The sequence below is a fragment of the Microtus ochrogaster genome, linkage group LG4 (assembly GCF_000317375.1).
Source record: "Microtus ochrogaster isolate Prairie Vole_2 linkage group LG4, MicOch1.0, whole genome shotgun sequence".
In the NCBI taxonomy this organism is placed as follows: domain Eukaryota; kingdom Metazoa; phylum Chordata; class Mammalia; order Rodentia; family Cricetidae; genus Microtus; species Microtus ochrogaster.
Window position 1 is genome coordinate 35,414,434 of NC_022030.1, and position 14,930 is coordinate 35,429,363.

The 14,930-nt window shown below is 52.7% G+C and overlaps 1 protein-coding gene across 2 annotated transcripts in view; it reads right to left on the minus strand.

The window, feature by feature from the left end:
- Positions 1 to 6,064, minus strand: part of Crocc2 (ciliary rootlet coiled-coil, rootletin family member 2) — a 63,041-nt gene extending 56,977 nt beyond the window's left edge. For both annotated transcript variants that reach the window (XM_013351593.2, XM_026786534.1), the window contains exon 1: positions 5,852 to 6,064. In XM_013351593.2, the coding sequence (XP_013207047.1) occupies positions 5,852 to 5,929 (78 nt within the window). In that variant the 5' untranslated portion in view covers positions 5,930 to 6,064. The remainder of the gene's footprint in view (positions 1 to 5,851) is intronic.
- Positions 6,065 to 14,930: the final 8,866 nt, after the last annotated feature.

Consider the following 14,930-nt stretch of genomic DNA (forward strand, 5'->3'; position numbering starts at 1 on the left):
CCCCTCCCCCCCAAAGTCTCCGAGGGAGAGGGCATTCTACAGACAAGCCCAGTGGGATGCTATCTCAGGCCCTAACCTAGGCAGCAGGCAGAACGTGGCTGGGTGACAGAGTCCCGGAGCCGAGAGCTATCCTGTATCTATCACAGTGCAGTGCATGGATAGTTAGGCTTGCTGCTAATGTCTGCATGCTGAGCTCCAACAGTGACCCCGTGTGGCTCCATCCAGTACTGCAGAAGGGCTGCAGGGCCTACCCAGCTGCTGGAACTCCGGCTCCACCATGATGGACAGTAGAAGACGCTATGACTGTGTGAGTTGAGGCAGGTTAGGTTGTTTGTAGTTCCTTAGCGCTGTCCACTGTCCAGGAGCAGACGTTTTTAAATCGGTTATCTAGACTTGGAAATTCTGCCCTTCTCCCTCTGGGAAAGCCTGGGCTGGGCAAGCTTAGCACTGCTGACAGGGTCTATGTTAGGACTGAGACTCAACCCTGGGTCCCCATATACCTGTGGGGCTAGTTTTCTGGATAGCCAGGTCTCTGAATAATCCTCTGCCTTGTGTGCACCTGGTTGGATGTCCATGGACCCTCCTGCACCCCCGTCAGTGAACTGGCCTGGTCAAGAGCAAGCCCAACTGTAGGCGCAGAACACTTTGTTCTCCTGCAGAGGGTTTGATCGGTACTGCTGGACTTGGTACCTGTCATGCCTACTCCTGTGTCTCACAGGCTGGCATTACTTCTGTTTTGATTGACACCCCTCACTCCCACCCCTGACTGTACCTGTCAAGCTGGGGTATGGGCATTGCCCCTGGAGCAGACACGTCTGAAGTCACGAGGGGACTAGATGTTGGCGCGGGGGCTGAGGATGAAGGGGACAACATATCCTTCCACCCCTATCACAACGCCTGCCATCCAAACAGGCTCAGACAGGTTCCCAGCACAAGTAATCGGGAGCTGTGTTGGAATGGCCAAAGGGATGAATCACTACCTACAAAATGACTCACAGCAGGGAATGCTTAGCAGGATGGAGATGCTGTCTGTCTTGTCTGCTCCTATGTTCCGACACCCGCACAGGCGTCCTGGGCAAGACAGCAGGCCTGCAGAGCATGCAAAGCCCAAGATAAAGAGCAAGGAGCCAGGAGTAAGGAATCAGGAGGAAGCAGAGAGAGGGTAGGGGGGATAGACATGGCAGAAAACTTGAGTGCCATTGTCAAGGCTTGGGATGTTCTGCTGAGGAGGGCAGGGTCTGTCTCTGCAACATGGGTAAGAGAAGTCTGAGTAGAAGATGTGGTCCATCTGGTCAGTGCAGAGGCACTGGTGTCTGAGCATGTGGCCCTGGGAACAGAGCTCGTCGATGTGTCCTTCCCTAGCTGACTTGTGGTTAGCACCGTGGCCAGGCCACATTTGGGCCACCATCAGCTCCTGTCCTTGATGGCCCTGCTCTTCTGGGACCTCACACCCTTGATCTTAAGAGTGAGGAGTGACTTTGAAAGAGACGTGTGAGGGGGAGTGGCTGGGGAACTCCGGAATGGCAAAGGCAGGATGAGAGCTCTGGATCTTTCTGCCCACCCCAAGACATCTGGTGATCTAGTACTTCGGTCCCTGGGATATAATCAATAGTGTTTACACAGGGAGTACCCACGAATGCCCAGTGAGGGGCTTGGTGTGGCTGCAGGGCTGGGGCCAGCGTGTACCCCAACAGGGTACTTCAGCTCTCCCCGACATCATGTTGTGAATTTCCCCGAAGGAGCCCTTTAAGTCAGCGTCAGGTGATGCCCGAGTGTTAGTAGCTGTTTTGGGGAAACCTTGGATTTAGCTAGCCACTCAGAGGGCAAAGGGCTGCCTACGATGGTGTCTGACCTGTTTCCTCCTGTAAGGCTAGGCCCTAGCGCTACCCCTGGGTAGCTGGTATTAGAACAGGTGGGTCCAGAGCATTGACAAATCTGCTGTGGTCAGCAGTTGAATGGTTGAGAACAGTCCCTACAGCCAACGTCTTGCTTTAGACACATGCGTTTGCAAAAGAGAGTGGGAAAGAAAAATAGTGTAGTCGCTGAAAAATAATTCAGGTTCATATGTATTGAGCCCTGGATCTCTCAATTCTTCTAGAACAGACCCCACAAAAATGAAACCAGAGACCCAGGCATTTGAGCCTGTATCCCAGTGATGCTCTTAGTGGTCCATGGAGGAATGACTTGGTGAGCAATGCATGGTCCATTTACAGGAGAAACTGTCCCTCAGCCATGCTATGACCTGGGAGGACCTTGAGAAGACACTATGCTAAGTGAAATAAGTTGACAGACAGTTCCATCCATGTGAGGTTCAAAGACACAGAGAAAGGGAGCAAGCTGATGGCTCCCACGGGCTGGGAGAGCTGGCGTTTAATGAGAATGACAATTTGAGAAGATGAAACTATTTGGGGGCTGTATAGTGACAAGTGCCTTTATAAGACTGGGCTGTATGCTAGTCTTGTGGGGTGTTGTCTGGATTAATGATTGATGTGTGAGGGCCAAGTGCATTGAGGACAGTACCACCCCTGGACAGGTGGTCCTTCATTATATAAGAAATCAGGCTGAGCAAGCCACTAAATCAGGCTGAGCAAGGCCTTCTTCCCCCATAGCCTCTGCTTCAGTTCCTGCCTCCAGGTTCCTTCCCTGACTTCCCTGAATGATGGATTACAGCAATAAGATGAACCCTTTTCTGTTGTGATCCAGCTGCCCTCACTCCCCCTGACTGACAGTGGAACTTCCTTGTGGTCTGTAATTGACAAGGATGTTTGTGTTCTTTCTGGCCGGTGGGTCTCCACAGAAGGAGTAGAGGTATAAAAGGTTGCTGGGCAAAATAAAGGTTGCTGTTCTTCCACCTGAAAAGAAGCCTCTCTGTCTCAATCCCGGCACCCCCAGCCAGTCTTGGCTATCCAGGCTGAGCTGGCCACAGCACTTTCCTCCCCAGGATTGCTTTTGATCATAGTATTTTATTACAGCAATGCAATAGGAACCCCAACTAAGACTGGAGTCAAGGAGAAGAAGAAGCAGGTGATTCTCAGGGAGACCCCTTCACCCTGGTTAGTCCAACACTTTCTTGTGCTTAAGAAGCATGTCTTAAGTTCTGGACACCTCTTTTTCAGACCCTTTGGGAAGCAGAGGTGGCTGCTCTGTCTGCTTCAGGTCCCATGATATTAAAAAGTGAGAAGCTTTTGAGCCACTACCCTGGTTCATGTCTTGCTGCTACGGTGAGCCTGGCCTTGGTATAGATGGAAATGGGGGTCATTTAGCTCATGGAGCTGGAGACAGGGCCTCTGATGGATACTGGTGAGGTGCCTGGCTATCGCTCAACATGGCAGAAGCTGTTGTGGTGGACATATGTGTGAAAGAAAAGCGTATATGGGATATGGAAGGAAGAAGCCAGAGAGTGCAGGAGTTGGATTTGTTGCCTTTTTTTTTTTTTAAACAACTCATCCTGGAAGGAAATGGGGGCCAGAAAGAAGCCACCAATCCCTTCTGGGGCCAGTGCCCTATGACCTAAACACTTTCCACTCTTCATTACCGTCACCCCCTAGACTTCCAGCTCGTGAACCCTTTGGGGGCACATTCAAACCACACCCAAACCATAGCAACAGCTTTTGCCAACAAATATGAAAATTTATAATGGACAAGTTCCCAGAAAACTAGAACTTAACCCAAAAGAAACAGTTTGAAAAGTTCTATGCCGTTAAAGCAACCAAGTCAGGGTTTGCCGGGCGGTGGTGGCGCACGCCTTTAATCCCAGCACTCGGGAGGCAGAGGCAGGCGGATCTCTGTGAGTTCGAGGCCAGCCTGGTCTACAAGAGCTAGTTCCAGGACAGGCTCCAAAACCACAGAGAAACCCTGTCTCGAAAAAAGAAAAAAAAAAAAAGAAAAAAGAAAGCAACCAAGTCAAGAGGGGGAACTCTTCCCACACCACTCGTATCACCTGGGTCTGAAAGGACTCAGGAAGCTCCGTCTCCTGGTGCACAGAGAGCCCCTCACTTCATATGCAATTTTAGGGGTCTTTGAACTCACCAAGTCAGTGGGCCCACCCCTCAGGATCAAGCTCAGGGCTCCGAAGCCTGGTCCTTGTCCCCAGTTCTAGCTCTCACAAAGCCTGGGGGCTGGGGCTCTGGGGCACTGTGCAGAGGCTGTTGTGGGAGGGTGTGCAGATGAGGCAAGAGAAAGGGAACTCTGGTCAGAGGAAGAGGGATGCTGAGGAGCTCTTCCCATCTCAAGAAGCAGGTTGAGGTCAAAGACCATGCTCCTGGTCATATAGGAGGCTTCCGCCACTCAACCTCAGTCCTTCTCTGGATCCCACAATTTCCTGTATATAGCCAGAGGAGCTGGAGGTCCCTAGAGTCCTGCTCAAGTCTGATATGCCTATCTGGGTATCTCATGGCGCCTTCCTGCTGCTGCTCACCTGATGTAATTGCACAGAGATCTCAATCACAACTGTGCAAATAGCGGGTGTGGCCCGGCAGACAGAACAGTCTCACCAGGCTCTGTATGACTCTTAGGTGACAGCTTCCCAGGGACAGTGGGATTAGGTGCAGGAGAAGCCCCCATCACCCGTGCCCAGAGATGTTTGCATCACTCTGGGTTTTTCCCTCAAGTACCCTGGCAAACACACGGCCCCTCACTTCTACCTTGAAGCCTCAAAGGAGCCGACCAGGTCCTGACAGGGTGATGCTCAGATGTGCTGGGCTGGGAGTAGTTTGTGAGCTGTGGTGTGCTGACCACTCCTTCTGAACCCACCATCAATCTTGCTCTCAGAACTCAGCCTGAGACCCTGCCAGGTAGAGCATGCAAGAGTGACCTCCAATCTCTTGTCTTGTTGCATTAGCTAACCTATTTCTTAATTACACTTATGTATTTGTGTGCGGTGTTGGTGTGTGTATGTGTGTGTTTGTGTGTGTGTGTGTGTGTGTGTATGCAAGCCATAGGGTATGTGGGGAGGTCAGAGAACAAATTTTGGCATTTGGACCTCTTTACCACGTGACTCCCAGGGATCAGACTCGGGTCATTAGACTTGATGGCAACGGCCATCACCCACTGAGCCATCTCCTCCACCCCAACTGGCTTTAATACTCTGTTTGTGTCACGGTCTGTCCTATGTGGGCAGATGTGTATGCCTATGTGTGCAAAGGTGCTACCATGTCATTTAGCCACTTGTCACCTTCTGTGCAGCTACTCCTTCCAGGGGATCTGATGCACTGTTTACCTAGGACCACGTCAACCCCCTGCGGCATGGCTTTGAGGGGCTGAGAGCTGGATTAATGAGTGCTCTGAGTCAGCAGGACCATCTGGGGCACACTGCGATCCCCAGGGGATGGGCACTGCCTGGCTGGCGTGGTTGGATGATGACAGTGAAGGGTAAGCAGGATGTGGAGGCTTAGGATGAGGGACAGCAGGACCGGCAAGTAGATGAGCTTTGAGGAATGGGAGGTGGCGAGGAGGACGGGGATGTGGGGATGGATGAGTCCATCAGTTCTGTTCTGCAAGCAAGTTCCATGATGATAGAAATAAAACTTCTGCAGCTTACAGAGTGGGCATTGGGGGGTCCCCTCAAATTGAACTCTCCCTTCCAGCTCAGCTCCAACTGCTCCCATACCTGGCTACCAGAACAGAGGAGCCCCTATTCCCCCCACCTTGGTGTGCAGGCTGCAAGCCCAGGGCTCCAGGGGGCTGGCCTTCTGAGCCGCTGCGCCAGTCTGCGCTTACATGCTCATATTCACTATGAGCACGTGCTGCGCATGCCCCTGGGAGGTGCAGCAGCCTTCCCTGCAACGTCCTATGGAAAAGTGCTCTCAAGACCTGCTCTCCAGGGGTCACCAAGGGCAGCCACTTCACTGACCTGGATCACGGTGGCCAGCCCCAGCTGAGACTGCTCAGTGGTGTCCCCGTCTTCAGGGTTGCTGGAGGTGGAGCTCATCCTGGGTGAGAGCAGAGCCCCTCAGAGAAGCAGTGCCTGGACTCCTCAGCACGTCTCCTTTCTGTGTGCCTCCCCACACCCGTGTGCAGTTCCTGGGGCCACTCACTATGCTGGTTCTGCCCTGTTGAATTTACTTGCTCCTGGGCACCCAACTGCCCCACCTTGATTGTGGAGACCACACACCAAACAAGCCCATGAGTGTTGCTGCGGCAACCAGGACGCCGAGGGCTGGGTTTCCCTGGAAATAGGAGTAAGGGCTTGTTGTGAGGACTAAGGAACACGGTTGGCCGAAGCCGTTTCCCTGGAGACCTGGAGTGAAGCTGACCCGAGGGCGGGACTAGCCTCTTCCTAGAGCCCCCATTTTCTGTCCAGAGAGACTGTTTGTTTGCTGACCACACCCGAAGGTGCAGACCGTTCTCCATTCAGGGTCACAAACTGACTTAGGTAACGTGCCAAAGAACTTTATGATCAGTAGTGAGATGTGTGTCATGGATGTCTAAGGATTGGGGGGGCAGACCTTCCCCAGGAGCAAAGGGGGCTCCATCTTCTACATGTTTACCCCTTGGAGCCTGGCAGGTTACCTGCTCTGCAGTGTGTCCTGCTAGACCGTACAGAATCACATCTCTCACCGGTTATCCTGTTGGCACAGGTCTGCTTCATACTCTTATCAGCACAGATTCTCAACCTACTTCTGAGACCTTTTGAACTTTGCCGCAGCCTCTCTGTTCATCTGTGCTGTAACCTATGCATATGCATGCAGATAGAGAGATAGATTTACTGCATAGTACGTGATATCAATGTTAACATTAGTAATTAAAATTGGAATAACAGAATCTGCTCTCCCCTTGGATGGGACGACCAAGGAGGGTGGAATTGTATGAAAAATGTATGTTATTAAAACTGCTAAACCTGTGTACTTATTGTTATTCAATAAAATTTGACATGGAAAGCTCAAATATGTTTTCTTTGTGTGGGACACACGTGCTTTTCTGACATCGCAAGCTCATGGCAGCGAGGCATCTTCAGAATGTCCTAGGACTAGGAGGGCTGGTTCTCAGGTGGGGCCACCCTGTTCCCTACTCAGGCATACCGTCTGATCTCCATATTCAGTCTCTAGGTCCTAGGATGCACTCTACAGCTGACTACCACCTTGGTCTGTCCTTCTCTGGGCGGTCTGAGAGGACCTTGGCAGTGTTCACCAGTTCACCCCTCTTGGCCATGCACAGAAGCCCAAGACCCTGCCTCTGCATCTACCCCTGATGCTCTGTGTGGTCCATGAATGTAGCTTCTGGTCTAGGACTGTTGATGGCAAGGAGAATCTTCATGGTCAGCTCAGAGCATACTCTATAATGAACCCTGTGAGATTGGCCATTAAGGATAGCAGGGCTCAGCAGGGTCTCATCCAGTCCTGATCCCCCTCCTAACAGACTGGACTGTTGGACCCAGTACCCTGAATCTCCTGTCCTGAAGTATGGGGAATGAGTTCCACCAGAGTTGTCAAGGACAGGCTCTGGCCCTGTTGTCCATCCTCCTAACATGTGGCTGATTTGCTTCTGTCTGTGGCCACCTGTCTGGCAGGCTATTCGATACTTCCGTACTCGTAGGGAGACTCCTTTTCAGAGGGGCGTTTGTTATCATTCCTTCCTCCACACCTGAAACCTCACCTGAATCAGCGCCAGGACACCGCAAACCCTGGATTTCCAGTTCCTTGGTGGACAATTCATAGCTCTCTGGTACTGAACATGAGCATTGTCACAGCTGGTCTCAGGTCTGCATAGGCACAGACACCCTGGTGATGGTGGGAGGTTAGCCTTGGTAACGAACAGGGTTGTAGTGAACCAGAAGTCCAGTGCACAGGGCACTTCCTCCAGAACCTATAGGGCATGCACTTCAGACAGCAAAGGGGCTGCACCCCGGTCAGTCCAGCCTTGACTATCCTCGAGAACCACTCCCTGTGAGCAATAGCTGCCGCCTCTGGACCTGTGAGTTCAGCACGTGTGGTGTCCGCCCTGTCTCCGGGGCACAGAGCCACCGAAGGGACAGAGACGGCCACAGACAGCAGGTCAGATTCCAGAGCACTTCCGGCCAGACAGGCTATCCTGGGGCTGTGAAGCAAGGACAAGACATGGCATTCCTTTGTGACCTCCACCCTCTTCACAACAAGAGTTGTACCCCAGATGAACTGTGCGCAGAGGATGTCAGAGCCCAGCAGGGCTAGGCATCAGGGCTCCTTCAGAGACTGAATGACACTATCCTCATTCTTGGCCGTTGAGTGAGGTGGAGAGGCCAGGACAGGGTTGGGGTGAGGCTGTGGGCGCCCAGCCTTCACACAGAAGCTCCATACAGGTTCCCTCATGAGGACTTCCAATGTCCCTTTCCTACTCCAGAAAGGTTTGTGTCAGCGTGGCAAATTACGACATTCATAGTGCCAGCCGATGGCATAAAGAAGAGAGGGATACAGATAAGGATGACCTGAGGGCTCCCCTGGGCAGAGGAGAACCTTGCTCTCTACCCGCTCAGTGCTCACCTGGCCCGTTCAAAGGATGGTGGTTGGTGGATGGTCTTGAATCATGACTGCCAGGGTGGCTCAGGGACCCTGCCCTCTGTCACCCATTCTCAAGGAATACCAAGATACAACCAGGAAGAGACTGCCTTTAGTGACAGGAGAGGGTGTGGGGCTGCTGCTCATTCCCAGTTTGGCAAGGACCACGGCGTAAAGAAATGAGGAAGGCCCAACTCACCGGATCTGGTCGTGACTTCCTGGATACAGCCAGGCAAGCCCGGCTGTCAACAATAACAGATAACTTGAACTTCATAAACACTGAAGCGTTTCATACCTTGGGGCAATATTAAGAAAGAGAAAAGACAACAGCCAGGATATTATGTGAAACAAAAATACTTGCAAATCGTCCATCTGACAGAGAACTAAAATCTAGAATATCTAAAAATTTCAAACACTCAGCAATACAGCACAACTTGAAATTGAATCAAGGACGGGAATAGATATTTCTCTGTTGGACACATATAAAAGGCTCGCGAGCCTACAAAAATGTTTGACCTTACTAATTATCAGGGGAAAACTGTACCGATGAATGTCACACCCATTAGGGCAGCTGCTATTAAGAAAATAGAAAAGTATGTTGATGAGGAGGTAGATTAACTGGAGGCCTTCGACGCTGCCGGAATGTGCAATGGTGAAGCTGACTGAGAGCAGCAGGGTACTTCCTCAAAAATCAAACACACGCCACGTGATCGAGCAATTCCACATCTGGGTGTGTACCCAGAAGAACAGAAAACAAAGATGGAGAGATCTGGCTGCCATGTTCATAGCAACCGAGCGTCTGCTGGCGGGTGAATAGATAAGCCACATTTGGCTCTGTGTACAGCTGGATGACTGCTCCGTGTTTAGCGGAAGGGACGTTCTGACACATGTTGCGGCAGGGATGGACCTGGAGGACGTCAGGTTAAGTGAACTAAGCCAGTCCTAACAAGACAGGACTGTGCAGTTCCATCTCTAAGAAGCTCCTAGGGCTGTCATATTGACAGAGGCAACCGTTCTCCCCATGCTGCTGTAGCTGATGAGGTGTGCAAGGGGCTAGTGTCTCATGGTGACACAGCTTCTGCTCCAGAAGACAAGAGTCTAGCCGGGCATGGTGGTGCACGCCTGGCTCTCAGGAGACAGAGGCAGGTGGATCTCTCTGAGTTCAAGGCTAGCCTGATTTACATAGCGAATTCCAGGCCAGCCAGGGATACACAGTGAGACACGGTCTCCAAGAAAGGAAGGTAGATGGTAGTAGTGGTGGCTGTACAATGTGAACTTTTTAATGTCACTTTAATGCATACTGTGATATGGTTAAAATAATAAACACTGTGCTTATTCAATAAACCTCTAAACCCAAACCCAGCAACAGCAAAAAATCTTTCTCGTGAACACGGAGGCAAAGGGAGACGTAGCAGAGACGGCACCCACAGATTCTGAACCCAGAATTGGCTAGTTTCTAGTCTGTCCTGGGCTGATTAGGCCTCCCTGGGTCAAGCAGAATGGCCTTGTGTACCCCAAGTGTTGAGGTGCCCCATGTTGTGTTTCTATGGCCTGAGAGGTCCCCCGACATTCCCTTTCACCCTTATTCCGGTACCCCTCCCCTTTGTCTATCTTTTGTGTCCCATGCTCCCCTGAACAGGTGTCACAGTCCCATACCCCCACTTGCTGAGTACCAGGGCTACTTGGACCCCCATGTAACTGAGCAGCAGGCAGAGCTCACAGTGTCCCCTTGGGGCAGCTGTGGGGTGATCGTGAGGACATTCTGAGGGTGGATGACAGTTGGTGATCCCAGTCTTGGGTCAGTAGAGCCCTGTTGAACATGTCCCCAGTAAATCACTAGACACAGAAGAGCTGCACATATTAAAGTTTCCTACATATGGTTTCAGAGGTGCCTGAGGCCCAGATCATCTCTCTGATAGAGGCCCGAGGTTGAGTAACAAAGGGGGCGGTGGAGAAGGTGAAGCAGGGAGACTGTACTGACACCCCTGAACTACAGGGGTGGGAGGAAGGAGCAAGGAAGAATGCAAAGGATGGATGGGAAGATGATCTACTTGTGTGGCCTTGACACCTCATCTGTGTGGACAGACACTGGGCAGGTGAAGGAAGAGGTGGGGCTGAGCCTCCCTTTCTTGCAGAACCTTCCCACCTCGGGCCCTGATGCTCGCGTTATCTTTCCCCTGACTAAGGAACGAAGGGAAAGGAGAGGCCAGCAGGGTTTTGTTCTACGGCTTGAACACTTTGTGGGGCATGCTCTGGTGTCCTAGCTGTGTGAGGGAAAGAAACACCTGGAAAGCAGTAGCTCCAGCTCCTGTCTGGAGCCTCTCGGACATCCGTTGGTGAAGCTGAGGCTCCTGGGAGCTACCATCCTGTCTGTCCCTCGGTCCCCCGTCTGCCAGCCCTAAGCTTGGATTCCACTGCTCCAGTCCCAGCAAACGCACACAGCGGGTCAGCTCCAGGCTGTCAGTTGAGCAAACCCAGCCTTGAAGACATCTAGCAGACTGATCTTCCCCGTAGTTCCTCCCTTACCTCCTAGGACAGTGGTTCTCAGTCTGTGGGTCATGACCCCTCGGGGGTCAAATGACCCTTTCACAGGAGTCAAGTATCAGATAGCCTGCATATCAGATACTTACATTATGATTCCCAACAGTAGCAAAATTACAGTTATGAAGCAGCAGCAAAAATAATTTTATGGTTGGGGGTCACCACGACATGAGGCACTCTATTAAAGGGTCATGGCACCAGGAGGTTGAGAACCACTGTCCTGGTATGCCTGTGGACATCTGCCTTCTCCTGAGATCCAGCTTGGTGACAGACACAATGAACCCTGCTCAGCTCTGCTCTTAGCTGGGTGGCTAGGGTTTCCTGGGCCTGCTTCCATGCTGGAGCTCACGCTGTTGACGCCATCTTGCCCTCCAGACCATTCCCAGCTCTTTGTCCCCAGCTTCTGCCCTTCCTGAACTGTGTTTGCCTCTGATACTTGCTTATCCCACAGATGATGACCATGGCGTTCTCATAAGCATCCTTAGGTGGGCTGTGGGACTGGCGTGTGAGCCAACAATGACTTCAGCTGCTGTGAGCGTTAGGTCACTAAGTTGTAGACAGTCCTCTCTCTTGTTCTGACCCTTCTCAGTGGGCACACACATGCTCCACCTCATGGAGTGGGGGCAGACTGAGCAAATAAAATGCAGGTCTCTCACCATTCCATAACAAGGAATGCTTATGACCTTCTCGCATGTCCAGCGTGAACCTCAGAAATCCCGACTTAGCTGGGTGCTGTATGCAGTATCATTCATCCACGCCGGAGTCAGACCATGATGCCACGTAGCAGGCAATGGGTATAGCCTGTGAGAGAGGTCTAGGGTTTGTTCAGCATGGTGAGCCCTGCTGTACCATCTGAGATCCTGAACTACCCATCTCGTTGTGGTCAGTTGCTTCCCCAGGAGAGACCTTGTGTCAAGGGTCTCTGGGTAGTCAAGAATCTACTGGGCATTGTCAGAGTGCAAAGGCAGCTGGGAGCACATATCCTGTGATCTCCCATTCTTGGTCAAGGACTCTGAGACCAGAAAGGACAGTGTGACTCTCTGTGGGTCACACAGAGGGCCTCTGAACACATGCGCCTGGGAACCTGACTTTCTGTGTCCATGTCTGAGTTTTAGCAGGTAACAGCCTCTCTGGGCATAGGAATCCTGTCAGACCACAGAGTTCCAGAGAGAATAAGCACAGCTCACAACAGAGGAGGGGTCCATCCCAGAATATACCACTAATGCCAGTGGACCTCAGTGGCCTTTCTTAGGGTACCAGGCTGTGCCTGCCTTCTCATGGGCTTCCCTTTGGTCATTGCTACAAATCCTGGAGGTTGGCACAGAGCTGCTTAGTAGAGAGTGGAAGTGGTGGCCCGGGAAGTCGATGTGGCCATGTAGGACTGGCGGAAAGGCTGTGAATGCAGGAGCCAGGTAGCTGAGTCCTGGTGTGGTGGTGTGTGTCCTCAGGTCACTGGAGAGGCAGCCAGATGACAAAGACCTTAGGCAGACCTTGCTCAGTGGTAGCTGAGTTTCTCTGAGTGACTTTAGGAGGCTTCTGTGAGGTTGGGTGGAGATCAAGGCTAGGAAAGCCAAAACTTTTCCAGCCCACTGTGGCAGCCTGACAACTGGCCACTTGCAGTGACAGAGCCTGTGTGGCCCTCGTGAGGAGATCATGAGGACTGGGAACTTTATTTGGTGGCCTTGGATGCCACCTCAATATTCCTCAGACTGAAGGCAGAGGAACATGAGGTAGGCGCTCTAGAGGATGGGGCAGAGGCAGCTTGATGCCACGGAGGCAGCTGTAGCTAGATCCAGAAAAACCCCACAATGCTTCCTAGAGTTCTCTGAGGGAGCTCAGCCATTTTTACCCTGATTCAGGGCTTCCAGGTTGTATGCCCAGGAAGTCAGGTCTACTAGGGAGACCTGGTAGCCCAGGGGACTCACAATGGCTCTGGGCAACATCCATGCAGAGTCTACAGCCATGGGCCGTGTGTAAAATGTTGAGGCTGTGTGGCGCCCGCACCTCATACTGAAATTCATTCTATGCATCCATTTAGACTGGAGGGTCCCCTGCCTGCCAGCCACTCCCAGAGCACTTGGGAATTCCCGAGGCACCAAATCAGTGTGCTTGTCCCTGTGCTACGCTGAGAGGGTCAATCGATACATTTGTGGTTGGCCCAGTCACCAAGGTCTTGTGAAACCCATGGGCTCTGACAGCGGCACTGACCATCTGGCTTCCCTGTCTCCTCCGTTTCCCCTATTTTACATATTGTCGCTCTGGGGTATGCAGGGTGCTAGACTTGGGCCCTTCCTGTAGGTCCCTTCAAAGTCAAACACAGCCACCATCTCCACCTTCCTCTCTCCACTGCCTGCTTGCTTGTGATGTCTTTAGACATCCAAGCAGAGCCCAGGTCACGCTCTTCTTCCCTGGCCACCTCTCGCAGGGCTGACCATTCGGTATCAAGACCAGATGGAGAGCACACAGAGGAGAATGACAATGACAGCGCCCCAGTCATGGGGAGCTTTCACCATCCTCTAGAAGAGCCAAGGAAGGAAGGACAGAATTTTGGCCTGCTGGGCACGCCAGGTTGCAGAGGGGGAGGGGCAGCATAGAGGGTGAAAAGCTTAGGCAGCACCTTGCTTGGGGGTGGTCCGGTCTCCTAGGTGGCTTGAAGGGACTTCTGTGAGGTTGTGTGGAAAAGCCCAGGGTCTCAGCAAGGAAGGAACTGTCTGGCCTGGTGCATCAGAGCTGGGCTATCTAGGGCTGCAGGGCCTACCTCTCACAGACTGCGGCGCAGTCGGGGAACTGGGTGGGGCAGAGAAAGCAGTGTGAAGGGCAGAAGCAGCCCTCTGAAACCTGCACAGCCTTGGAGAGGGTGAGCTGTATGCTGGGCAGCCCAGCATCCAGAGCTGCACTAGGCTGAAGGGAAGCCTATCTCTGTCACGGAGGCTCACAGGTCGGAGCCCCTCAGAGGCTCTGTGCAGCCACTCTAAGAAGGGTGGTTTTCCTATCCTATCATCTGGTAGCTCTGACTTAGTGCAGATGGCTGAGGTCAGAGGTCATGCGTGGTGTGGCTGCAGAGATGGAATCTCTGTGACACCCATGGGGCTGTCGCCTTGTTGTCTGTTTGCAGACTAGAAGCTGAGCTGCTACCTGTGTAACTGGAGCTCCTCTAAGGGCCAAGGGTCGCTAGGGGCGGCTCCCTCCTGCCTGTCTGGACTTGCATGACATTGAACAGGGAGGAGACGGTGGGCAGGGCGCTGGCAGGTGGCTCGTAGGGTAAGACTTTCCAGCCATGAGGTGGAGTCAGAGGCCGCTTCTCTCCTAGAAGGCAGCAGCTCCTGGCCAGGTGCGTGCTAACTCTTCTCAAAGGGAGGCTGGAGGGATGGGACAGGCACCCTGAGGGGCCGAGCTGGCCAATTACATGAATGACAAATGGAGAAGGGTTGATTTACACTGGTATCTGGGGAATGCTTAGGAGGTACTACCCAGGTCAGGCCTGAGTCTTGCTCCTCTGGCAGCCGCCTTAGAGAGGAGAGGACCCATACAGAGTTGGGGGGGGGGCGCGGAGGCGTGAAGCATGAGAGACACCTGCCCTCCTCCAGGTTAGGCCACTGTGTTTTGAACCTAAGGTTCAGGAGGGAGTAGGGAGGGAGGAGAGTAGTAAGCAATTGGGCCTCCGCCTCCCTGGACAGCCCCCTGTGATACTTTTAATTGTTAGGTACTGACTCACCCCACTTCAAAGGCCTTGGCCTTGGTTCAGCTATTTAACCTGCTGCACAGCGCCTGCCCCTCTGGAACTCTGCCTGTGGAGAGCTGAGCCCTACCTGCAGCCCTTCGCCTCACCTGGGCAGGTACCGCTTCCTCCTCGCCAGTCCGCACCAGCTGAAGAGCCGTCCCCAAGGGATCCTAGGCCCTGCTGCCTACTGCTCAGGG